The sequence below is a fragment of the Leptodactylus fuscus genome, chromosome 4 (genome assembly GCF_031893055.1).
Source record: "Leptodactylus fuscus isolate aLepFus1 chromosome 4, aLepFus1.hap2, whole genome shotgun sequence".
NCBI lineage: Eukaryota > Metazoa > Chordata > Amphibia > Anura > Leptodactylidae > Leptodactylus > Leptodactylus fuscus.
The window spans coordinates 167452525-167478559 of NC_134268.1; the positions used below are offsets into that span (position 1 = coordinate 167452525).

At 38.0% G+C, this 26035-nt stretch overlaps 1 protein-coding gene across 1 annotated transcript in view; it reads right to left on the reverse strand.

Annotated features, from left to right (window-relative positions):
- The window catches only part of RBMS3 (RNA binding motif single stranded interacting protein 3), a 508182-nt gene that overhangs the window by 373318 nt on the left and 108829 nt on the right, over positions 1-26035 (reverse strand). Inside the window, exon 2 of the mRNA XM_075271372.1 lies at positions 9302-9468. Within this exon, the coding sequence (XP_075127473.1) occupies positions 9302-9468 (167 nt within the window). The remainder of the gene's footprint in view (positions 1-9301; positions 9469-26035) is intronic.

The window sequence follows — 26035 nt, forward strand, 5'->3', positions numbered from 1 at the left end:
ACTTCTGATATAAAAGGTTCAAATAAATATTTACAGATGTGGAAATGGAAAATTTAAAACAAATTCTATTAGTTATACATGTTATCTCTTTTCTGCTTCACTTTGTGAAAAAGTAGTCAGGGTGTGGGTATGGGAAGGTCTATTAAGATTATGATGTTGATCAATAGGATAGGTAATGAAAATGAAATTAGTTGGAGTCCAGTACTCAGAACCCCACAAATCTGCACTAACTAAGCAGAGCTCTGTACACTGTATAGCAGCTATATTTAGTATTCCAACTCAGCCCCATTTATTTGAATGACTATGAGCAACAAACAAACCACATGCCTAATGAGTGTGATATCACTGGCCAGTGAACCACAAAAGGCGCTCATTTGAGTGATTCTGCCAGACTGAAAAGCTGATTTGGCCTACAGTCTCCTTAATTAAAAAAAAAAAAAAAAAGAAACATAAATCAATAATACAGGTGAATATAATAAACTTTCTAATACGGCTTATTTTAGAAAAATGTTTCCTTCTCAATTTATTAGGTTCAGTTCCTTTTTACATAGAACTCGATGCAGAGGGGAAGGGGGGGGGGGGCTGCTGGTAAAGACACATTCTGCAACAATGTGAATGGGAAATCTCTTCTGAAACTTGTGTCTTTCAAGATAAGATTCTACCACTGTACATAACGTGGCAATAATGCAGTTAACAGCCTCCTTCTCCACCTCCCTGCCCCATAGCTTTACATGTATGAGCTGAGTATGGAGATAAATTCTATATAAATAAGATACTCGAGTAAAACTAAGGAGAGCAACCTAATAAGTGGAGATTGAAACATATTTCTTTAGTGAGATACAGTCCAAAGCATCTTAGATTCACATGTATTATTGGAGGTACACTTTAAACATAACTTACTCAAGAACAATGGACATAGAACTCTATGCAGAGGGGAGGGGGAGGCTGCTGGTAGACACATTCTGCTATGTGAATGAGAGCTCTCCTCTGAAACTTCTTTCTTTCAAGATAAAATTCTACCACTGTACATAACGTGGCAATAATGCAGTTAACAGCCTCCTTCTCCCCCTCCCTTCCCCATAGCTTTACATGTATGAGCTGAGTATGGAGATACATTCTATATAAATAAGATACTCAAGTAAAGCTAAGGAGAACAACCTAATAAGTGGAGATTGAAACATATTTCTTTAGTGAGATATAGTCCAAAGCATCTTAGATTCACATGTACTATTGGAGGTACACTTTAAACATAACTTACTCTAGAACAATGGACTAGATTTCAGTTTCTTTCACACAAACTCCTCAAAATGCACCACAATTGTGAAGGATCCTTTGCCTCTTAATAATTGCGGCTTATCTCATGAAAGCGAATCATATTTTAAAATAAATATTGGTACAAAACGTCGGTCTTAATGAATGTTCCCTGATGGCACAAAGCCATCAGCAATAGTGTTTGATATTCAGTAATTCGATAGTTAACAAAATGAAAACATACATTTAAGATTTCGATTTCTCATCTAAGACTACATTTCCCAACTAATCATTTTGATGACCTATATTAACAGGTTCGTTTCATATAATTTACAAAAAAAAACTTGCAATGTTTTTAGAAATTGAATTTAGTATCATTAGTAAGATGTTCTTCTGCTTCCATCTTCGCTCACTTGATTTATTGCTTGTAATTTTAAATCATTTCTATGTATATTCAGCATCATTAAGCTTTACAAATGTGAAAACTTACTTCATGCTTTATTCTCACTGAAAGTTTCCTAAACCATACACATCGCTTTAATTTTATTTTATATCCAAAATGTAGTTCCATAATTATATTCCATTTCATTTTTTTAAGTTTATCATTTACTTCTTTATCTTTATTTAATAGTTTTTATGCCATTACTTTTTGTTGTGATTTCCTGAAATATCTACTAAAATGCTCAGTATTAACATTACTCATTTGTGATTTTATTTTTTTATTTTTTCCTAAAGGCTATATCCAATATTTTCCAACTTGTTGCGGTGTATCTTGAAATTAGAAACTAAAGTAATGTTGCAATAAGAATACGAATATCCTATGATTTTATGTCTGAAGCTTTTACGCAGACTAATGTGTCTCGCTAGACTTCAAAGAAACACTAGGACAGGTTTTCTCCAGTACACAGTATGGCCTATATGCTATAAATCACATTTATTAGGAATGTGAGATAATGTTTTCATCTTGCCAGGAAGGGGGAGGTCTAGAATTATTAAGAAGCTCTTAAGCTTAGACTAGACAATTTGTCTAAAAAAATAGAACAGGTTTAGGGGGCGTTCACACTTGTGCCCCTGTCCGCACAATGGGTTCCGTCCTAATCTCTGGAAAAACTGATAGGGGATGGCTTGCTGGAGGTCCATTTTAAAACCCATTCATTTGAATGAGGCTTTAAAGCAAACCGTCGGTGTTCGTATACAGCCTCTCTGCAGTGAAACCGTTTTTTTTTTCTTGCACGGATACAAAGTCCGACATCCAGGACTTTATGTCCATGCAAAAAAAAAAAACAGTATAAGGGGGCATTCACGACGCTGTTACGAGCGCTCCCATTGAAGTGAACGGGAAGTGTTCGGCAGTCTACCATAACGCCGGCGTGTACGGCTGTGATACACGCCCGGCGTTACTCCGTGTGAATGCCCCCTAACCGCAGAAAGGCTACATACGGACATGGGTTTTAAAACAAACTGTCGGAAAGCCATTCCCTATGCAGTTTTTCCAGAGTTTAGGACGGAAATCCAAAGGGTGAACAGGGGTGCAAGTGTGAACACCACATTAATAAATCTTCCCAACTGTGTTGTCTGATCTTACATTGTTTGATCTCTTGTACATTGCATTGAGGATATCCATAAAAACTTTTTATATATTTACTTAACTGAATGGAGTATCAGAACCAGGACCAAGGCAAAGGGTGATTGTCCACTGGCATTTCCTAGGAAGAGGTTACAAATCCCTTGTTTTGAGATTCCATTCTCTTCTTGTTCAGAAAAGACCTACAAAAGGTCTTTCTCTGTTTTCTATGCAATGCCTTCCTCATTTATATAGCCTGACTTTTTATGCTCTGCCTCCTTGCTGTCTCAGTTTCCAAGTGAGAAGGAGTTAAAAGAGCCTTCATATTATGGATAAAATTCACAGGAAATTGTAGATTTTTCTGCGACTATTTTTGTACCTACTGTAAACCTGTATTCACTGATAAGGAAGTCTCAAAGCTAGGAAGTCAAGTGGTTCTTATGTTACCCAAAGTCCGCATACAGTAAAATACAGTGAATGCTGATTTGGCCCAGTTATTTTTTCCCGTTCACACCGTAAAAATGCACGCATGACCAAGAAAGCATGTTTAATTTATTGAGGAGAGGGGAATTCTCTGCTGCCAGAACTTCCTTATCTCCTACAGCAACAACCAATAGGCCTTGTTAAGATTCAATTCTACCTTCTGCCAACGTCTGTCTTTGGGGACAGCCTAGTCTGGTTTTATTTTAAAAAAAACTACATGGCTACATCAATAGAAACTCACTATAAACACTATAAACACTACACACCATGCAATGGAAAGTGTTGTAGAAGTAAAGCCTGACTATATTTTTACAAAAAATTCTCTTAATGGTCACTTAAATTGCACAAAAAATTTGCAATTTTTTTTGCTCCATTACTGAAAATTAGGTTAACGCTTCTAGCTCCAGATAGATAGATAGATAGATAGATAGATAGATAGATAGATAGATAGATAGATCAATAGATAGACAAAGACAAATCATATTTTTTTATATAGAAAAATTGCTCACTTTTACAGGACAGTAATCTCAGCACAAATAAAAATATTCTATGTTAAGATTCGGCAGTATGAGGATCATTCATCAAGAGCAGCTCTGTCACTCATGTTTTCCTTACTTCCCCACAAATACTATCAGGAGTCTCAGTTTCCCATAAAAACCAGATGTCTTTATGGTGAGTGGTAACAAGATACGCTCTTGTTGGAACTTGTGTGCGAGAGGAAAAGTGCATGCATAATTTAATACAGACTCCTGAAATCAGCTCAGCTGCTGGAGGTAGCCGTCTCTGTGCCGCAAAGCACTTAAGGGCAGCTAAAGTACAAAATCATTTCCTTTCTGTTACATCTAAACACAGCTAAGTGTTTATCAGAGAGCCTGGAACAAGATTAAATTTGTATATGTAACATAGAAATGGAAAATATGTGTTTTGATGTTTATTGTTTTATAGAATTTTTTTAGTTGAGAAGTTTTTTGGTTTTAATAAATTCACAAGGGTTATTAAGGCAACTCAGAATAAAGGAGATCAAGCACAGTAGCAGAAGCAGGTCCAACCCTATTTTATTTATCATCTATAGTTCACAGTTCACACGTACAGTAAGGCTAAGTTCACATCAGGCCACCATTCTTATCCATCATAGGATCAGAAGAGTGGACTGATTTAATATAATGATGAAATCAGACAGAACGCATTCTGTCTACATTCAACATCGTTCACTGGAATATTAAAAACAAGATGGAAGTCTTCTTAATTGTTTTAGAAAGAAGATACAATCATGTGCAGGACTTTATCTTCGGTAAGAAAAGAAAACAAACAAGACAGAAGAAGAAAGCTGCCGGGGCAACACAGTGGCTCAGTGGTTAGCACTACAGCTTTGCAGAGCTGGAGTCTTGGGTTTGAATCCCACCAGGGACAAACATCTGCAAGGAGTTTGTATGTTCTCCCCATGTTTGCATGGATTTCCTCCCATTCTATAAATACATACTGATAGGAAAAAAAAAGTACATTGTGATCCCTATATGGGGCTCACAATCTACATAAAAAAAAAAAAAAGCTGCCATCTTGTTTTTTACATGACAGTGAATGAATCTAGATAAAAAATGGAGAGTGTTCTATCTGTAGCTGTCCTTATATTGGTTTGTTGGCCCATTGTTCTGATCCTTTCATAGGATGATGTGAACTTAGCTTAATGTAAGTATTCAGTTGATTTGGGGGTCATATTACAGTTGATGATCTGGTTGAAATTAAAATTCAGATGTTAAAACTATTTAGAAACAGGATAAAAAAAATCAAAGAAGCATTATGTACCTATCAGTTCCTCCACTGCAGCCATTACAATACTTGGCACTAACTAAACTTTACATCCTAGTTCCTTCTTGACACATAAAATTCCTGTAAATACCAATCAATGGGGGAGGAGGAGGAGGGCTGCCACTGTCAGGGATTGGCTGACTTTTCCAGATACTTCCTGTGTGTTATTAAAGAGGACTTTACATTCTGTGCCCCTGGTGAAGAGCTATCGGTGCTGGTACCTTAGCTCTTCACTGTCAGAAGGGCATTTCTGACAGTCAATCAGGAACCCCCTTCTTCACAGTAGTGTCTATTGCACTGTACTGTGAGAGGGGGCGTTGCTTACTGCTCAGCCATGACATTGAGCAGTGAGAAACATCCCCATAATGCTTGTGTATGTCGAGTACTGTGAGGAGAGGGAGGAGGCATTCCTCACTGCTCTCACAGTACAGCACAATAGATGCTACTGTAAGGAAAGGCGTTCCTGACTAACTGTCAGAAATGCCCTTCTGACAGTGAAGAGTTACGGTACTGGCACAGATAGCTCTTCACCGGGGCACAGAAAGGGAAAGCCGATAGTGCACTGAATTCAGCTCACTGTCGGTTTTCTAGTGGTGTATTAAACCGCATGTGCCCCAAATGGTCAAAGGTCCTCCTTAAGATAGGAAGTAGAGAACAATACTTGGTAAGTGTCATAGAATAAGTGAGATGTGTACTGATTCACAAACACACACACAATATATATATATATATATATATATATATATATATATATATACACACACACACACACACACACACACATGCACATACATTTGTAATATAATGTCTCACATTACATATATTAGTCAATATTCAAGCAAACCCATAGCACAATTTCATCAATATGTTTCTTTGTGTGAACACTCAGATTTAATGATGGCCTCTATGCGACGATACACTGAAAGCAACTTGACAGATTACAGTGACAAGCTGTGGAAAAATTGATAAGCGTTTTTTTAGTATTAGATAATTTGTCAAAACTGTCTAGGCCCATGTTTAATAGACATCATCCTCATGAACAACACTGTAGCATGGGTTTTTTATCGGTACATCCTAAATTATCAGAAACATTACAGCAAGTAAGGCAAAATGGAGCATGTAGGCCAAAGTTAGATGAATTACAATAGATTTTCAGTGTAGACTCTGCTGCTCTTACCTGAATATACCTCTTGTTCTGCTCCCTTGCACCTTAATAACCAGTTCCAAGCAGATGGCACTTACTAGTTTACGTCACCATGTTCAGTTTTCCACGGTCAGTTACTTTTGACTTCTTACAGGCTATATTTTACAGGCTACATTTTACAGGTGTACACTGTATTTGGTGCTTTTTATGTATCGTATGTATACATCAGAGTTTCAGCATCGTGTATATAGACAATAGGTTAGGCTTTAAAATTCAATTAAATGAGCCTGTTTTGTCTCCTTAAAGGGATTCTACCACTAAAACACATTTTTTTCTAGTTACCACGTCGGATTCATCTCCTACCTGTGGAAGTGCTCTCCGCCGCGCCGTTCGTTCAAAATACCGGTTTGTACGGTTTTCGCAGTACGTTCGGCAATCTTCGCTGAACAGAGCGTACTGCGCAGGCGTCTGACAGACGCTGAAGAAGCAAGGGGAGGACACCGAAGACCAGAGAGGCGGCGCTGCGGTCGGTTTTCGAGCTGCAATGGGGACGCCCCCATCGCTGCTCCTGCGATGGGCACGCCCCCATCGCTGCGAGAGAACTAATTAGCATACCGGTACAAACCGGTATTTTGAACGAACGGCGTGGCGGAGAGCACTTCCACAGGTAGGAGACGAATAGCCTTTTTAAAGGCTATTCCGACGTGGTAACTAGAAAAAAATGTGTTTTAGTGGTAGAATCCCTTTAAGCAATGGTTTTGATTTATTAACACTGAATATATGTGTGTGTATGTGTAACTATGTGGGTGTAATATTTGGGTGTACATGGTGTGTTTGTATGTATGTAGGCATTTGTGCGTATATGTGTGTGTATGTGTGTATGTGTGTTTGTGTGTACCTAGATGTTTGGGTAGGTATGTGTGTGCCTATGTGTGTGTCTGCTTGTATGTAGGTGTTTGTTGGGTATCTATGTGTGTGTGTGTGAGTGTCCGTGTATGTAGGTGTTTGTGTGAATGTGTGTGTGTGTTTGCGTGTATCTAGGAGTTTGTGTGTATGTGTGTGATTCTGCAACTTTATCGAATTATTCACTCCCCTAAGATTGATCCTGTATGCTGAACACTACATGGTATGCCCAGTAAACAGCGCTACTTGAAGACAGACCAGATAACTCGATAATTTCGAATAGAGAAGCAGATGTGGCTTACTTAGCTTTCAATTAACCCTCTGACACTGTTTCTTCTGGAATACTGATAAACAAGTTGAAATGCTTTGGGATTGGGTTGTAAATTGACACTTCGTAAGACATCGGTTTCAAGAGAGATGGCAAGCATTTCTTGAGGTAAACAGAATTTAGAAGAGTACCTGTGGGATCTATACTGATACTGTTACTTTTAAATGTCCTTAGTAGTGACATTGGAGTTGAACTGGGGCAAGAACTGTGTATTTTAGCTGAATGCAGGATGTGTGAAATAAGTGAAGGATGAGTTTAGAAAACAACATTGAAAAGAAATGTTTTTCTAAGGAGGAAATTTGTGAAGCTAAAAAATTTATATTTAGTTTTTTTTTATCAAACTCATAATTATCTTTGCTAGAGCATTTCAAGTCTGTCAAAATGTACTTGAGGCCAAAGCCCCACATTGCAAAATTGTACCGTAAAAAAAAATTGCGTTTACAGACCATGTAAAGTGAATGGGATTCCACACATTGCAGAAAAAAAAAATCTGCAGTGCAAACGCTTTCATAAACAGTTGCAGTTTTCGCAGCATGTCAATTATACTTGCGGAAACACCGGCGGTTTCCTTATAGATATAATTGAAATAGAAAGTCCACAGAGGAAACTTCTGTGAACTTATTGTGAAAAATGCTGCAGAAAAAACAGTGATGTGTTGCCGCCGTGCTTTTTCGTACAGTGCTTTTTTACTGTGGGACACTATATGGGGCTGTAGCCTAAAGCAGTTTAGTTATTTGGCAGTGTTTGCTGAACTAAGTTTCTTGAAGTCAAGAGGGATCAGAAAGTAAAGCCCGGCATGGTACTGAGACAACATGAAATAGGAGCAGCTGGGGAAGGGGAGATTAGTATTGCTTCTCTTATTATTCTACGCCAATGTTAGCTACTTCTAAAAAAATGTACCCTAAACAATCCTTTTAAAGTAAATGCTCACCACTGAATATATATTTGTCCTTTTAATCTAAATAATTTTTGTGATAAATTAGGCTAAGGCCCCATGGGACGACACACATCAATAAAAGGGCTGCGGGAAAAACCGTGGCGGCAACGCATCGCGGTTCTTCCCACAGGGCTTTAAACAGAAAGTTTGTGGAGTTTTTTTTTACTGATTAAACCTTTATTTTTTTCTTTATTAAAAATGTGTTAAATCTGCAAAACTTACATACAAAAAGTTTACATAAAAGGTGGACATTTGCTTTAAGGTTAGAATTTTAAGTTGATCTATAAAGTCTCAACTACTGTACATACTACTTCTACTTACTCTATTCATCTCCTTCCTACCACTGTGAACATATAGTATGGATCACTATAGATTTCTTCATCATCAAAAAGCTTGAGCTTGTCTGCATGATGTTCTTTGAGTATATAGTGTTATGATATATAGTGAATTATATACAGTGAAGCCTACTACTCTATAGTTGTCTGACCCACAAATAATTATGAGATCGTATAATATGTATTTATTAATAATAATATAACATGGACCAGCCAATCTCAAGGACCTCACTGAAATGACTAAAATCTAATACAAGATAAAGTATGTCTTAGATTAGCATTAAGCGGACCTGAGGGTAAACAAGATTAATGTGTCATTTGTATCATTTCTGAATATCATATGTGCAGTATTCTACCTATAATCAATACACATCATCTATAATTCCTTTATTGCTCTTATTACTGCCTATTTACCTTGGTAATGATGACTTGTTCAAAAAGATTTGATAAAATTATCAATATATAAATCCTCTTTAAAAAAAAAAAATAGAAAAACCCATCATTGGTTTACATACTAATATATACATTATGCAATTTTTATGTGACTTACGGTTGACATAGCTTTATGAGGTCTTGGTCTGTCGTGCCAGGTGGAAGTCCTCTTATATATAGGTTTGTTTTACTCAGCTGTTCTCCACTGCTGTTGCTGCTGTTGTTACTACTGTTTGTACTGGGGCTGGGGGGAGCCATGGGATGGGGAGCTGGTGCATAGGACTGCTGCAATACACAAAAGGAACAAGTAGCATTAAAGGCAAGAATCTCAAATCTGGTTCAATATAATATCTTATCTGATAATACATTTCTAGTGAGCAGATGTAGAAGAATATTTGAAGCAAATCATGTATGGCGCCATAGAATGTATTGCTTTAAAAAGTAGATTATAACACTCAGAACTATCAGAGGGAGACACATGCTTAGAATTTACAAGGTGCTGTGCATTATGGGTAGGACAAACCGGCAAAGTTTAACTTGGCATAGAGGTGTGATATAGAGGGACTAGTCTGTGAAGCCTTGTACACCGTTTTCTATGTGCAAGGCTTGAAAAAGATGCAATTTTTGTCACACATGCTGTTTTTTGCATAAAAAAGTGCGACATAAGTTTATTTTAAAGAAGAGAACAGTGGGAGGTGGTGACGAAGACCGGCCAGGGTAGGGATATGCCATGCCCTGAGTAAGGAAGGGCTACTCCCAAAATGCGTAGGCTACTGCTGTTTTTCTGTGGACACACGATGTGTTTTTAAACCTCCATTAAAGCTATGTTTTAATTAACAAGAAGATTTTTCATCCTAATTTGGTGCTGGAACCATCTTCTTTTTGTTTATGTAAGCCACCGTCAAGCCTCGGTCAGTGGCTCAGTCTCCGTGCACCTGCCTTGGTTCATTGCTGCATTGTTGGTGAGCTGTTGGAACTTTTCTCTGTTTTACTGTTCAGGGTAGGGATACCTCAGCCTTACAAATTCCCAGCGCACAAGTACTTCTACTAGCAACTATTAGTAATTCTAGTGTATCTTTCACCAATGCATAAAGGGATTAAGGCTGGCATACATAGGGTTTTATTAAATCAGTCCCAGAATGTTAACACAACTCATATAATAGCTTTTCAATGGCTTTCGTTGTCTTCAGCAACAACAAATTATCACTCTGCATAAAGTAAAGATCAGCTATATCACATGTGTTTTCAAGGAAGCCACAAGTATTCCTTTATAGAGCATGTGTTGGTTCTGTATGCCTAAGACACCTTACACAACACATTGCCGATGGCTTATACACACTAATATATAACCTGTAGATTTACGATGTCCTGGTTGCTCTCATTGAAAGAAATTTAATAATGGTGTTGAAGTTTCAGAATGGACAGTGAGTGATTTATCAAAGTGTCTGATGCTATTTGATAAATTTGGCATATTGATATACTGTCTAATACACCACTTATTAATTGACTTAAAAAGTTTTGGAGCCTAGTTGGTGCACAGTGTCAGATCTTAGGCCACGACCCTATCCTGATAGGTCACACTCTTTTTCTGATAGTTACACGACCCTTTAATCTACAAGTCATAAAAGTGTCTAAAAAGTGTGAAATACAGCATATTAGATATTTTAATTAGGTGTTTATTACACTAGAATACTGGCCCATTGTACTTGATAAATTTCAAAATTGTCTATCTCGCTAAACATGTTACCTACTTCTCTTATTTATGCTACCTCATGGATAGTTTACTATAGTCTCATATTTTGTACAAAAATGTTGCCAATTTTTCAACTGCTCTAAGCCATTGACAAATATCAACACATTTCTAAAATTATTTTTTTTACACCAAACTGTAACTGACTCTCCCCATTCACTGCATATGAATTTGCAAATTAAAGGCATTGCATATAAATAATAAAAACTCTCAAGTTCTGGCAAGATTTGCATCATTCTGAACCCATTTTTCAGGTACTATGAAGTTATTTTTCTTCGCTTTCTCAAGACTAGTCATTGAAAGGATTGGCTTTGAGAAGAAGAGCAGGCTCCTACATTCTGCCATCTGCCTTCCCCCTGAGAGGAAACAGGTATAATGCATAGGCTTACGTGTTCTACTAAAATCAGCTTGACAGAACCTGGCAGCCAAGTGCCAAGGAAAATTCAATACCTGACATCTGGAGAAATAGTTCAGATATGTTAAAAGTGTTGCCACCTAAATTAGGAGAATAGCTGCATTCCAGCTTAATCTATAATAATATTGCTAAAAAAAATATGTATGTTGCTGAAATATGCCAATATTTTTTAGTCAGTGGTGTTAAAGAGGACCTTTCATCAGATTGGACACAGGCAGTTCTATATACTGATGGAAAGCTGACAGTGCGCTGAATTCAGCGCACTGTCGGCTTTCCCGATCTGTGCCCCGGGTAAAGCGGTATCGGTCCCAGTACCGTAGCTCTTTACAGTCAGAAGGGCGTTTCTGACAGTTAGCCAGGGACGCCCTTATGCCCAGCAGCGCCTATCGCGTTGTATAGTGTGAGCGGGGAGGAACTGCCTGTGCCCAATCTGATGAAAGGTCCTCTTTAAGTTGAGCAATACATAATAATCTTAGGTTAAAGAGGGTCATCCACATATTAATTGAATTCTATATTATTGGTTACTTTTGCATTGGACTTTATTTCCTTATTATTTGCATGCGTGAATACATGTATTTTATTGATTTAGACTTGATAAAAACTAGGTAGGCAGAGTTACCACATTGACTGTAGCTATGGGGAGATTACATACATATACTTTTTTGGACATTATGCTGAATATTTGTACAGCAAAGAGCTAATATTCCTGACTTCCTCACAAACATACACATTCTTATCATGGATTTTATTTTAGTGAGTAGATGAATTAGCCTTATTTAATTTGGCTTATTTCCTAGGAAGAAAGGATTGAAATCCATCATGGCTTGCATTTAATTGTAAGATGATCATATGAAATTGAAGTGTCTGGCTGACTTTAATCTAATATGACCAACTTTACTGATGAGCTCCTCGGAGGAGGAGCAGAGCACCTCTAATTCTATTATATTGCCGCAGATACTATAGATTTATACAGGCAGGTCTTAGTATAGGCAACCCAGCAATACTATAAACCAAGATGATCATACCAGTGTTATGTTATTATGGCCAGTGCTACCGAAGGGAACAATTGGAGATCTCAATATCCAAAAAAAATATCCAAATAATTATTATAACTCCATAGGACTCTACCATTAGATTGTGTGTGATATGCAATACAGTACTTTGTCTTTTCTGATGAGATTTCTATATAGTTCGGGCCATGACTTTATGGGAAGAGCAGCAGATCTGACAAAGGGGTTAGGTTTATATAACGTTACATGCTCCAAAATGTGTAATCTTAACCAATACATTTATATTCGACCACATCCTCATGTTTTAGTCCTGTACCCACAAGGTGTGTATCCACTGGTTTTGCTTTAGTAGAATTCGTTGGATTCTACCACGTTGGTCTTCTATATAGTTGAGTGATCCAATAAAGTTATATAAGCCATGTCCTTATAACAAATAATAAGTGCACAATACATTATTAATATGCAAGTGAAGATGCCTGATAAATAATGGGAACATAAGGTGTTTTAAACATCTGTTTTGACAGTGAAGAATTATTCCAAGCTGTGGAAGTCCCAAACAGCTACATAAACCGGTAGACCTTTTCTGTGTAAAACAATTCTACATGAGACACCTGTGGTCAGGAAATAACCATCATGGAGCAATCTCATGGAGAAGTCTCATTAATTAATATCTTGCCTTTGATTTATAATGTATCAGAATTTGCGCTAAACATTTTAAGAAAAACAAAGGCACCATTAAAATAACGTGTCCTGCCAAAATTCCTAACAAATGATGCAAGTTCCCATTCAGATTGCAAACAGATGCTGAAGAGAGTAGAAAAGGGATTGTGTTGTAATATCTCAGTATAAATAATAACTGGCCACTTACTAACCCGTCAAAAAAATTGTCTTACACAGTTGCTGAAAGGATACATTTGTTCTTATGACTTAAAAGTGTTACATAGAAAATCTTAACTTATAATGTAGAACATGGAATAATACACTTAGTTGTGATCTTTGTTTGTATCTAGAGACCTTCACACATAAGTCAGCAAAATAAAAGCTTTTGTTGTCCTTAGACTTCATTATGCTGCCCAGTTTCTTCCCTGGGGAACGTGAGTCATTATATTATGAATTAGAATGCTAAAAATATGTTTAATTTTAGGTCAAAGTCCAATTTTTGTACAAAAAGTAAGAAACAAAGCTCAAATTTAAAGTGGACATAGAAAAAGAAATTAACAAGTTTTACATGAAATAGAAACAATTTCCGTAAAATATACTTTAGGTGATTTTTTTAAAATATTTTCAAATATTTTGAATGATGATGTTATTTGAAAAGAAAACTTCAAAACTATTTCATCTTCATGACTTATCTATATCTGTCGCTATTTTTTTAAAGTGGGTCCTGTCCGCTTGTGTAATGGAGACTGCATCATCCAATGGATTTTACTTGTCCACTTGTCTTATTCTTGACCCTATTTTATTTTGTCAAACCTACCTGGCTGATTCTTTACACAGTCCACATATAAGCAAGGACTTGATATTACCCTTTCTCAAGTAAACTTGATGGATACAATCTAAATTGTGAACAAATAAAGAATTGTATTTGTTTCAAAAATTAGAGTGGCACATAGCCAGTGAATTAAATTAAAGGCATGTAGCCAGTGAATCTTATGAAGAGACTAGATACCTCGAAATGCATTATAATTTTTGAGATAAAAAATTTGCTTTTATTGATTAATTTGATTGTGTTTATTAAGTTAACTTGTGCCAAACCTGTGTTTTTACCTATACTCTAAACTAATGCTCATTTTCATATTATTAGTAGTGTCTGTTTCACCCAAAATAGGAGAGCAAGGCACATATACACTTGTCAGAGGAGGGCACTTCAAAACAGATCCCATTGATTTCAAAGGGTGCAGGCTTACGCGCGTTACACATTGAAATCAATGGGAGGCTTTGTAACCCATTGCTTTCAATGGGATCTGTTTTGAAGCGCCATGCTCTGACAAGTGTATATGTGTCTAAATGAGTGGCACGTTATTCCATGAGAATGGAGCCTTACTCTTATTTTTTCTCTGTATCCAATCTGGTGTCTTTCTTTAGCCATGAATGATGCCAGTACTAATAGTTAACATAGCAACTGTTAACCATTTAGATGTTTTGGTGAATTTCAGTTCCACCTTGGAATGGATCACTGTTTGCCACCAAAAGGGGATAGAACTTAGTTGTGATGATAGTCGGGAATTTTACAAAAACTCCCAGGTTTGTTATTTTAGAACTTCTGTTATGCCCCTTGGGTTCAACAGAAGTTCTGGGAACTTACAATAAAAAGTTATAAAATTTTAAAAAAAAGTTTTAAAAATGCTAAAAAAAATACCAGTCACCCCCTTTCCACATTTAAAAAATAAAATTAGATGTGCAAATCCCCATTTTTAGGTCACTCTTTCATCCTAAGAAATAATGGTACTAATGGTAAAACAGCTTGCTTTGGTTTTACTGTGTTTATATTCACAAAATACAGGTAACATGTCATTTTAACTGCACAGAGCACCATGTAAGAAAGTGATAAAAATTGGTATAACTCAATTTTATTGTGGTGTTATTAGGAATGACAACTGTCCTGCAAAAACAGCTGTGTGAACAAAAAAAATATGGCTTTTGGAAGCCAAGGAGCGAAAAATAATAATTCTCTGTAGAGAGAAGGCAATGTGACGGTTATTGAAAGTGATTATTACCTCCATTACACACAAAATAAATCTACATGAAAAAGTGCATCATGTTCCTTATTGTATTATTTTATTGAATATATATATATATATATATATATATATATATATATATATATATATATATAAATTTGTATTATTGTTTTGAAGTCTTCCATTGCTTCCCCACCTACTAACTTGTTTGTTACAACATGCCAGATATGTAAGAGCCTTCCATACAATATTCAATCAAGGAAGTAATATGACAAAATGATCAAGGAAATTAAATGTGTATGTCTCATTTTGTGAGCAATTAGTGAATATTACATTCATTAATTTTTTTTCTTTAAGGAAGATTAAAACTGTCTTGTAAAGTATATATATTATACAAGTCAATACAAATTAGTTGTTAACGACTTCAACATTATCAAAAAAAAGTCTATTAAATTTGAGAAATTAAATTTGCCATTCTACAGTTGAAAATATAAGCGGTCTAGGATAAGAAAAACATGGTTATTTATTATGAAAAGAGGGCCACACTTGTCAATCTGGTATTGCCCAGCTTCACTAAAAGACTAAACTTTTTATGAAAAAAAAAACCAATATTTTATTTTGTTTATTGTTTAACAATTGTTCTACATGCTTTTGCTATTTATGACCGAAGGAATACATTGTTGCTTTTGCTAACTATGTTATATTTATGGCATATTGCACTTTGCAATAGATAAATAAGTTCTCCAACTTTAGATCAAAGGTCCCAGGTCCCCCCAGTGTTTAGAAAGCTGATCCGCACCTCTTCTTTGTAAAAATTAACTTTTAATCACATTCTTAAGAAGAACCAGAGTTCATGTACAAAAAGTGGACAGTAGGAAAAAACATATGTGTTTTAAAATTAAAACTCTGGTGCGTTTCAAGGTTGCTTCACCCCTTAGCCATGACTAAGGGGTGAAGCAACCTTGAAACGCGTCGGCATTTTAGTTTTAAAACACTTATATGTTTATTCCTACTGTCCACTTTTTGTACATGAACTCTGGTTCACCTTAAGAATGTGATTAAAAGTTAATTTTTACAAAGAAGAGGTGCGGATCAACTTTATTTTTTGAAGAAAAGTCTGCATAAGAATTCGCCTCTCAAAGTCCAGAGGAAAAGTGATTGTGCACCCAGAATGAAGTTACGTCTTTATGGTGAGCGAAAGTTTCTCGTTTTTCTTCTTGTAAAGTGTTTAGAAAGGATCCATCACACTCAAGTTTAATAGCTGACAATTAGCCATAATAATAATAGAATAATTACAGGATTCTTTGCAGAAATGAAACTTTTATCAAAGTTGTGTCATTTATGGGGTACAAATAAAATCAGTATAAAGTAATACTAAGTAGTTGTGATATTGTGTTCGTAAATGTATGTTGAAAATGTCCCCATTGCCAGCAATACTACATGAGCTTTGGCATGTAGCTGCTTACTCAGTATTGTAAGTGGCCATTTTCTCGTGTCCTGTGGGCATGCACAGTCTGCTCTGCCCGAGGCCTAGAAGTCTGAGACCTCGCCGGAAGAAGAGGATGAAGAGGACGTTTCTGACGAAGATGGATGCGGCGCCTGGAGAAAGTTCTCTGGCAGCATTGGGGACGCCCCCAGTGCTGTTTGAGCGCTGGGGCCTACCCCCAGTGCTGCGAGAGAACTAATTTACATACCGACAAGAACTGGGATTCCTACGGAACGGCGGCACAAAGAAGACAGCGAAAGGTAGGAGAAGAATAGCCTTTCTTAAGGCTATTCTGACGTGTTACTAAGAAAAAAATGTGTTTGTATGATAGGATCCCTTTGATGACCAATAGATGACATCCACCCAAGGCATTTGGTACAGCTATGTAGTTAAGAATAAAGTACAATACACTATATAAGGTTTTGGGAGAAGTTAAGGAAGGGCACTTCTGGACAGTATACTTCTATTAACAAAACCTTATGTGTTCTTTTGGCAAACATTTGACCAGTATACATTGATAAGCCAAACAACAGTTCTCCAATACTGTATGCAAAAAAGTATACCATTCACTATATATTTTTGGAGTCATGGTGGGTCAGGAAATTCCAAGTGTTATCACATTGACAACCCATGAATTCATTATATGCTTCTCATATACTATTTCTCCAATTCCTCTGGAAAGAAATTCAATATAATAGTAAAGAAAGCCACAACTGTATAGTGATACAATAAAGGGGCACTGTAAGGGACATCATACCTTAGACAGTCGAACAGATACATTTCCTTGAAAAAGCCAAGCCATGAAAGTAAAGGAGCATGTCAGAACCTCCAAAAGTTCTGTATTCACATTTGATATGCAGAGACTGTGGCACACTCCATTTCCATGAGACTTGAGTCTCATTTATACATTAATTTCGTCATGGCGGGATTATTAAAGCATTATCCTATCTTATGTTCTCTTGAAACAACTTCTTTAAGGAAATGGTGCATTCGTTGGGCTGTGTAGATATGATAGTGCACAGCATAATGATCTCTATATTGTACTGTGGTGGAAGTTTCCTGGGGGAAGAATCCCTTTAAGGCTAAAGCCCCACAGGATATCCCACAGCAAAAAAGTGCTGCAACGCGTTGTGGTTCTTCCCGCAGCGCTTTAGACAGAGTTTGTGGAGTTTTCCTCCACGGACCTTCTGTTAGAATTATACCTATGGGGAAGCCGCCGGTGTTTCTGTAGGTACAATTTTTTTTTTCTTTGTAGATTGTGAGCCCCATATAGGGATCACAATGTACATTTTATTTTCCTATCAGTATGTCTTTGTAGATTGGGAGGAAATCCACATAAACACAGGGAGAACATACAAACTCCTTGCAGATGTTGTTCCTGGCAAGATTCGAACCCAGGACTCCAGTGCTAACCACTGAGACACTGTGTTGCCTTTTTTCTGTAGGTATGATTGACGTGTGGTGATTTCCAAAGCTTACTGTAAAATGCAGCGATTTTTCCCGCAATCACACTCCCCATTTCTGGTTGGAACCATCATTCCAGCAATTTAGGAGTCACATGGAATTGGTCCAAAATCTACTTGTTTTTCCTAAGTCTATGGTTGTAGAATAAAGACTTAACTATCTCAATTAAGTAAAAAGAGTTGGAAAATTTGATAATTATTATTTTTTTTCACTGTAATTGTATTTATAGAGTGCTTTTACTGTATAGTCTTCATAGTACAATATATATTTTCCCTACCAGGCGCCCCACCATAGAGAGTTTATAGGACACAATGAGCTGTACAGCCAACAAAAAACAAGGTAACAGCTGTATTCTGTTCTTACAAAAACTTCCCCCAAAATGATTTCATGTAACAAAAAAAGCAAACCATTGAAGTACAAGTAACACAAGCTTGCCACTCCCTCAGGGAATTGTTAGCAATCTCAAGACACCATTGTGCGCCTCTTTCTCATTTTGACTTCTTGTAAGTGAAACAATCAATACAACTGTGAGTGACAAAGCGATATGTTATTGTCAGTTATTACTTTACACAGAAAATGACGGAGCCGCGGCACAAAGAATGCTACACATTTACTTTGATTTTCTATGTGAGAATTTGTAAATGTGCGAAGCTTCTTTCACATGACATATGAACAAGAGCAAGCCTGAAATTAATGTCAATTTGTGCCAAATGACAAACTCTGCCCTGCTAGTACATCTGTATTGCAGTTTTACAAAAAATAAAATAGAGTATGTCAGTAACTTCCTCTTTATTGTCGCATTTGTTTTTCTTTAAAGTGGATTTCCCACAATGAACACTTATCATCTATCTAGAAGACATAGACAAGCTCTGTAACTGTTTTGCTGCTTGGTGTTTTTGGGCATTGCGTACATTTTTAATGTTTTGACATGGACTAATAAAACCTAAATTATAAAATAATAAAATGATACTAATACCCATATACATTGCATTTCACACGCCACATTGCTTCATACACACCGGCAACTTTTGCTGGGTTATCTGGCGCCCTTCAATGCCTAGAGTCTAGAGATGAACGAGTAGTGAAATATTCGATATTTGTTATTCATTTCGAGTAGCCCCTCAACATTCGACTATTCACCCGAATATCAAAACCCATTATAGTCTATGGGGAAAAAATGCTCGTTTTAGGGGAAACCACAATTCAACTAAGGAGAGTCACCAAGTCCACAATGACACCCCAGGAAATGATGCCAACACCTCTGGAATGCAACTCGTACAGCAGGGGAAGCATGTCTGGGGCCATCTAACATGCCCAAGTCCCAGGTTTACCCCAATATCACAGCCTAACAACTAGACACTTTACAAACTCAATAGAACCTCTATGAAAGTTGAAAAATACGTAGAAACCTTATTTCCTCCACAATAGTATGGACAGAAATTCAAATTTAAAGCTAAAGGAATGTTAACATGAACCCCTTTAAATCACGTTGCCCATGACAACCACAGATGGTATAGGCAATGGGAAATCCAACAGCCCCCACTCTTAACTGTCATTGTTTATGTGTGTGTGTGTAGTGTGATGAGACCACCAAAAATTACTTTTCTGGCCCTTCACGTGAGCCCTTCCAAATTAAGTTAGTGGCCCTTAAGCTGAGCTACCAGCAGAGATTGAGGCCCTTGAGGTGACTTGAGCCTTTTACCAGCATAGTTTTAGGCCCTTTAATTTAGTTCAGCCTTGCACCAGCATAGTTTTTGGCCCTTTGGGTGAACTCAGCCTCTAACCAGCATAGTTTTTGGCCCTTTGGATGAATTGAGCCTTTAAACAGCAGAGTTTTAGTTTTTGGCCCTTTGGGTGAACTGAGCCTCTAACCAGCATAGTTTTTGGCCCTTGGGGTGAGGAGAGACTTTAACCAGCAGTGTTTTATTTTTTGGCCCTTGTGGTGAATTGAGCCTTTAACCAGCAGTGTTTTTGACCCTTGGGGTTAATAGAGCCTTGCACCAGCAGGATTTTATTTTTTGGTCCTTAGGGTGAGTAGAGCCTTGCACCAGCAGTGTTTTATTTGGACCATGGGGTGAGTTGAGCCTTTAATCAGTAGTGTATTTGGCCCTTGGGGTGAGTAGCGCCTTGCACCAGCAGTGTTTTATTTTTTGGCCCTTGGGGTTAGTTGAGCCTTTAACCAGCAGTGTTTTAGGCCCTTAGGGTGAATTGATCCTTTAACCAGCAGAGTTTTACTTTTTGGCCCTTGGGGTGACCCCTAAAAAATTAGATTTCAGGCCCTTGGGGGTGAGCCCTAAAACATTAATTTTCAGGCTCTTGGGGGGGAGCCCTAAAACATTAATTTTCAGGCCCTTGGGGGGAGCCCCCAAAAAATTATTTTTTAGGCCCTTGGGGGGGGCCTAAAACATTAATGTTTTTTTTTAACTGTTTATTTATGGTGAAGGTGGTGGTGTTGGAGGAGGAGGTGGTGGAGGATGAGCAGGAGGACGAGGGACTTGTGTGCTGGCACAGACACATGCAACTGTGTCTCATCAGTACTGTGGACAGGACATACTGGTCACAGGTCCACAATATCTGCTATCCACCCTAGTATAGGTTCCTGGTGCTTGGGCCTCGTCAGCACTACACCCTGCACCCTGCTTGATGTTGTGGCACTGCTGGCTGACACTCTCCAGTATATATGTAAGGATTGGAGTCAGGGTCAGGCAGTGCAAAAGTGACACAGCTGGAAAGCAACACTGTGCAGCTAATGACAAAAGGGGTCGCAGGCCCTGCAGCTATAACTATGCTGTAATATCTGAGATGAGGCAGACCAATGCACTTCCTAATTGAAGTGTGCCTACCACAGCTCCTAACCTTCTATCCGGCGGCTAGGATAAGGGGAGAGGAGGCCCTGAAAGTCCTAGGGACTGGAGTCACGGGGTCACACCTAAACAGAAAGCACAGTGTAAATGCAATGCAAAACAAAAGACTAAACAGCATGGAACCAGGGAGGACCACAAATCCCAGCAAGACACAGAAGAGAAGGCGAGGTCAGACGAGCAAGAGGTCAAGCCAGGAGATATAATAAAAGGCACCAAATCAAAAGACAAGGGATAGTCAAAAATACAAGCCGGGTCTAAAATCCAAGAAACATATGGAATACAAACAGACAGGGAATCAGACTGAGCAGGGGGACCAGGAAACACAAAGTGAATGGCTGGCAAGGATCCATGCCTGGGTGGAGTTTAAATAGCAGCAGAGAAACACACCTGATGGCTAACGGCATGGAGACTGAAGGCAAGGAAAAGATTAACCCTTAATGACCTAAGCACACCCAATAGAACTCCTAACACGTCTCCCAGGGAGACGCCGCGCAGCAAGGAGACCGCGGCGACTCCGTATCCTGACAATATAATTGGAGTCAAGCTACTCCGGCCTGGATCCCCAGCTGGATTTCCTCATCCTTTTCCCCTTGTGCTACTAATGAGGGGCACTGCTGCCAGCCCCTCTCCAGTACCTGGACTGTGGACTGGATCCCCAGCTGGATTTCCACGTCCACGTCCTTGCCCCTTTGTGCTACTGATGAGGGGCACTGCTTGATTGAAAGGTATTCACTCATCTCTACTAGAGTCCCTTCATCAGGTACACTGGACCATAATACAGGGCACTCTGCACTGGAATACATCGTAAACTAACATTTGCCAATGCCAACAGCTTTTCACCACTATCATTATAAGAAAAGGAAAGCTTTAGTTCTGCATGTTTCTCTATTTTTCTTGGTAAATGACATTTGTGAACACCAACATTAAGTCCTGTAGTAACAGAGGTCATACGTAGAATAAAATTACATAATACCTCTGAGCTGTTTATCATCTAGTAAAGCCTGTGGTCGGCCAAGTATGGTCCACTGCCCAGTAACAATATATTTGGTGGATCATGCTCCAAGCATTGCATGTGGTTACATCCTTTTTACTTGATGCTAATTGAAAACACTCGCAACGTATTCCCTTATATTCAAAAAGCTCATCGCTGTAGACCAAGCATAAAGCATTGCTCCTTAATGAAGTGGTCTACAGGACATCTCCCATTCACAAGTAAGACAAAGCTCGAATAAACCAGTTATTAACCATTTGCTCTAAGTATGGGAATATGGGTTTAAAGATTTTGGACAGCCTTACTGATGATGTTTCCAAATAATAAAAAATGTTTTCTCCCACTTCTTGGCTGCTGAGAATGCCGGCCATCTGTACAGTGAGTCACAATTTACCTCATTACAAGAAAACATATTTAATTTGACAATCCTAAATTACATTATATTTTCAATCAGGATGTTCTGGCCTGAGCAGACTTCACAAAGTCTGACAGTGCACGAGGAGATCTACTGTAGGTATACTCAAAATTAAAATGGCTTCCAATAGGTTCTTATTTCTGTTGGTTATGTATTGGCAACTTATTCCATAGCGTTCCACAGAACTTGTCATCAGTCACATCAGTCCCTGTCCCAAATGTTACTTACAATCTTATCTCCTGACTTCTATCAGATACACACACTTCCCATTCACATGAGATAGATGTCGGCCGGATGACGGTCTCGACCAACTTCACCATACACGTGTGCATTCTACCAAGTAGTGCATATGTACAGAATAGGAGAGGAAAGAAAGTCATGTCTGGTAGCAGATGATCTGCCTTTGAAGGAAAGGACAGAGCAGTTAATGTCCAACTCTCCCAACTTTACCTCCCCTAACAATTGCTTTGCGGGTACAGTCGGGAGGACCTCTAGACCGCAGCAGAAATTTGTTGAACTTGGTGGGTTTGTCAACATATAACTGACATTGATGGTTTACAATCTATAAATTAGTAGAGAGATATATAAAGAAGGTAAATTGGAGTGATTTACAGACTCCGTAGTAGAAGATTAATAAAATCCTGTTGTATTATCTATCACCCCAAATGCTATATTTATAGGTAAATGTTAGAATGTTATATACTATATCATAGACTCAAACCAAACTAAATTGAGAGAATCAAAGAGATATAATATATAATCAATATTTCTATTTTATATGGTCAATCTACAGTAAGCTGCTGTTCATACAATTACAGTTCAAATAATGTTTTTTGCACATGGTAAATGGCACTAGTAATGCACAGCACTATTTTTCTGGTAAACTGACAATCACTATGATGGAATCTGATAGACTATGTTCCTATCTGTCAGCTTGAATTCCATTTTTCTACTCTTATGATGGAAAAGAAAAAAAATTCTAATGCAGATTAAAACTCAATCTTTCAATGGTTTTGCACTGGGCCTCTAAAAGTGAAGCACACGTGTTTTAATCTGTACAACCATATAGCCCAAGAAACACATATTGTAAGACAAAAATTGTAGTAAACTTCTCACATTCTACATGCGACAATACACCAAGACCAAACTAGAAAGAAGGGGCAGTTAGGGCCAAGTTAGAAAGAAACCAAGGCTTTGGTTAGCATGTTGAACTGGTTTCATGATAAACTGCACTGGTTAACCAAACTAAGGATGGGTTAAAGGGGTTGTCCAGGCAAAAATGAACAAGTTTATTTTTTTAAAATCAGATGGGGGCAGTAAATTTAAAAAAAAAACAACTCATACTCCATTCCACGGTGCTTCAATACCTCTCAGCGCGATCCAGTCCTCTTAGTCCATTGTTATCTTCCGGTGGAAAACCACACCCCATGTGACTGTTGAGGCCAATCAGCGGCCTCAGTGAAAGGTATGTGATGTCACTGCCTGTGACACCCCAAGTCTCTTCCTGAGGTCACTGATTGGCCTCAATGGTCACGTGACTGCCGAGGCCAATCAGTGACCTCAGCAGTCACGTTACCTCTTAGGCCAATCAGTGGCTTTTGTGAAAGGGATCCAGGATGTCACAGCCAGTTTGCAGTTCCACTTTGAGAAGACACAGAAGGACTGGATCACTCTGTTAGGACTCGGGATAGATGAGTATAATTTTTTTTCACCTCCCCCGCATATTTAAAATATAAAAATGTGCCTGGACAACCTCTGTAACTGAGGGCACCTTATATGCTTATCAATGGTACAGTTAAAACATGTGAAATAAAAATGCTGTACAATATTTAATGTTTCAAACCAATGAAATATAACCATCATATTTTTTTTGCTTGGTAACTCGGTAACACTGTGTTGATTACATTTCATTTTTATTCTTTTTGTTGAATGGAATATATCCAGATCAAACACTTAGTATAATATGCAATGTTCCTTAATTATACGACAAATAAGCTCTGAATCGAAAACAAAGCTTGTGGTTAAATTCATAAGGTCAAGAATATAATTTTGTTTGATTTTTATTGAAATTTAGATGATCTTAATTTGTCTTAATCCTCTAAGAACTTTAATAATTATTCTAGCAAAATGCTACGTGAATCACTGTCAGAAAATTTAACTGGAGACCTCATTATCATATTTAGAAGAAATGTGGCACAACTTTGGAGTGTTTGAAATTAAAATGGAAAAAAAATATATAAATATTTATTCCTAATGCACAGATCATTTAAATTAAAACTGAATACAATAGAAGAACATAAATAGAGCAGACAACATTAATTAGAATTGTTTGGAGTAATAAACCACAATTCTTATAAACATTATAATTAGAGATGAGCGAACAGTGAAATATTCGAGATTCGTATCCAGTAGAGCCTCAATATTCGACTACTCGATCGAATATCGAATCCCATTATAGTCTACGGGAAAAAATGCTTGTTTCAAGGGAAACCATTATTTGACTAAAGGAGAGTCACCAAGTCCACGAGTAGCAGGAGGAGCGTGTTTAGGAGGTGCGCTGTGCAGTTAAAGTGCACGGACCCCATTATAGTCTATAGTCACTTTAACTGCACAGCGCTTGCAGTTGCACTGATAAAAAGGAAGCACCCTCGTAACCGCAAGCTGCCAGCTCTCCTGAGTAGCAAAGATGAGCCTGCGGCAAATCAACGCTGGTTCTGCAGCAGGATCATCCTTGCTAGTCAGGAGAGCTGGCAACTTGGTGTTACGAGGCAGCTGACTTTTTTGTCATAGGAATGCATTGACCAGCGTTGATTGGCCAGTGTACAGCATTCGGCCAATGAACGCTGGTTCTGCCGGAGGCTCATCTGTGAGGAGGTGGAGTCTAAGATCAGACCACAATGGACCACAATGGAGACTGCTGTGTATAGCATTCGGCAAATCAACGCTGGTTCTGAATCGAATATTTACTGCGAATAGCTAGTGGTATTCGATCGAGTACGAATATTTCGAATACCATAGTATTCGATCAAATACCTACTCGATCGAATACTACTCGCTCATTTCTAATTATAATTGAATTTAATTGCATAACTGTATATTCAGCCACATATTTCCCAAGATATTGAGTCACGTAAGAGGTGATAATAGATTGCTATATAAAACCATGGTGCAGAAAACCATCTGCCCATATGCCAAGGAGACCCACAGACTACCCAAACCTCTCTAAGGTTGACTAAACTCCTTAGTACCTGTAACTATCACTATCAATAACTTGTTGTAGGGAAGAGGTAGGGGGCCCCGGACAAAAGATTGCACTGGGGCCCACAGGACTTTAGTTACACCATTGGATGAAGACAGCACAAGTGCATAATGCTGATGAACCAACTACTCGCACACCTACAGTCCTTGTTGGATGGCAACAATTCAAAATTGACATGATAATGTGTACAGCGTCAATACTATTAGATTAGGCAGGCTGTCTAGTACCTCCATATGTACATCCCACTAGTACCACCATCCTCCAAACCAATATAACAGGACCTGGATGCACCATGTAAAAAAGGTCAATAATCATGACATATTAGTTAATATTTGGGTGAAAATACACAAGCTTGCAAACCAGCGCCAAGGATTCCTAAGCTTTGCTAGACCCTACACTAAGATCAAGAATATATAACTGAAAAAGGACATCAAATAAAGACACATCACTGAATAAGGCCCTTTCTATGATGTCCTTTCTCAGCGATATGTTTAGAATTTTAAGACTCCTGAACACA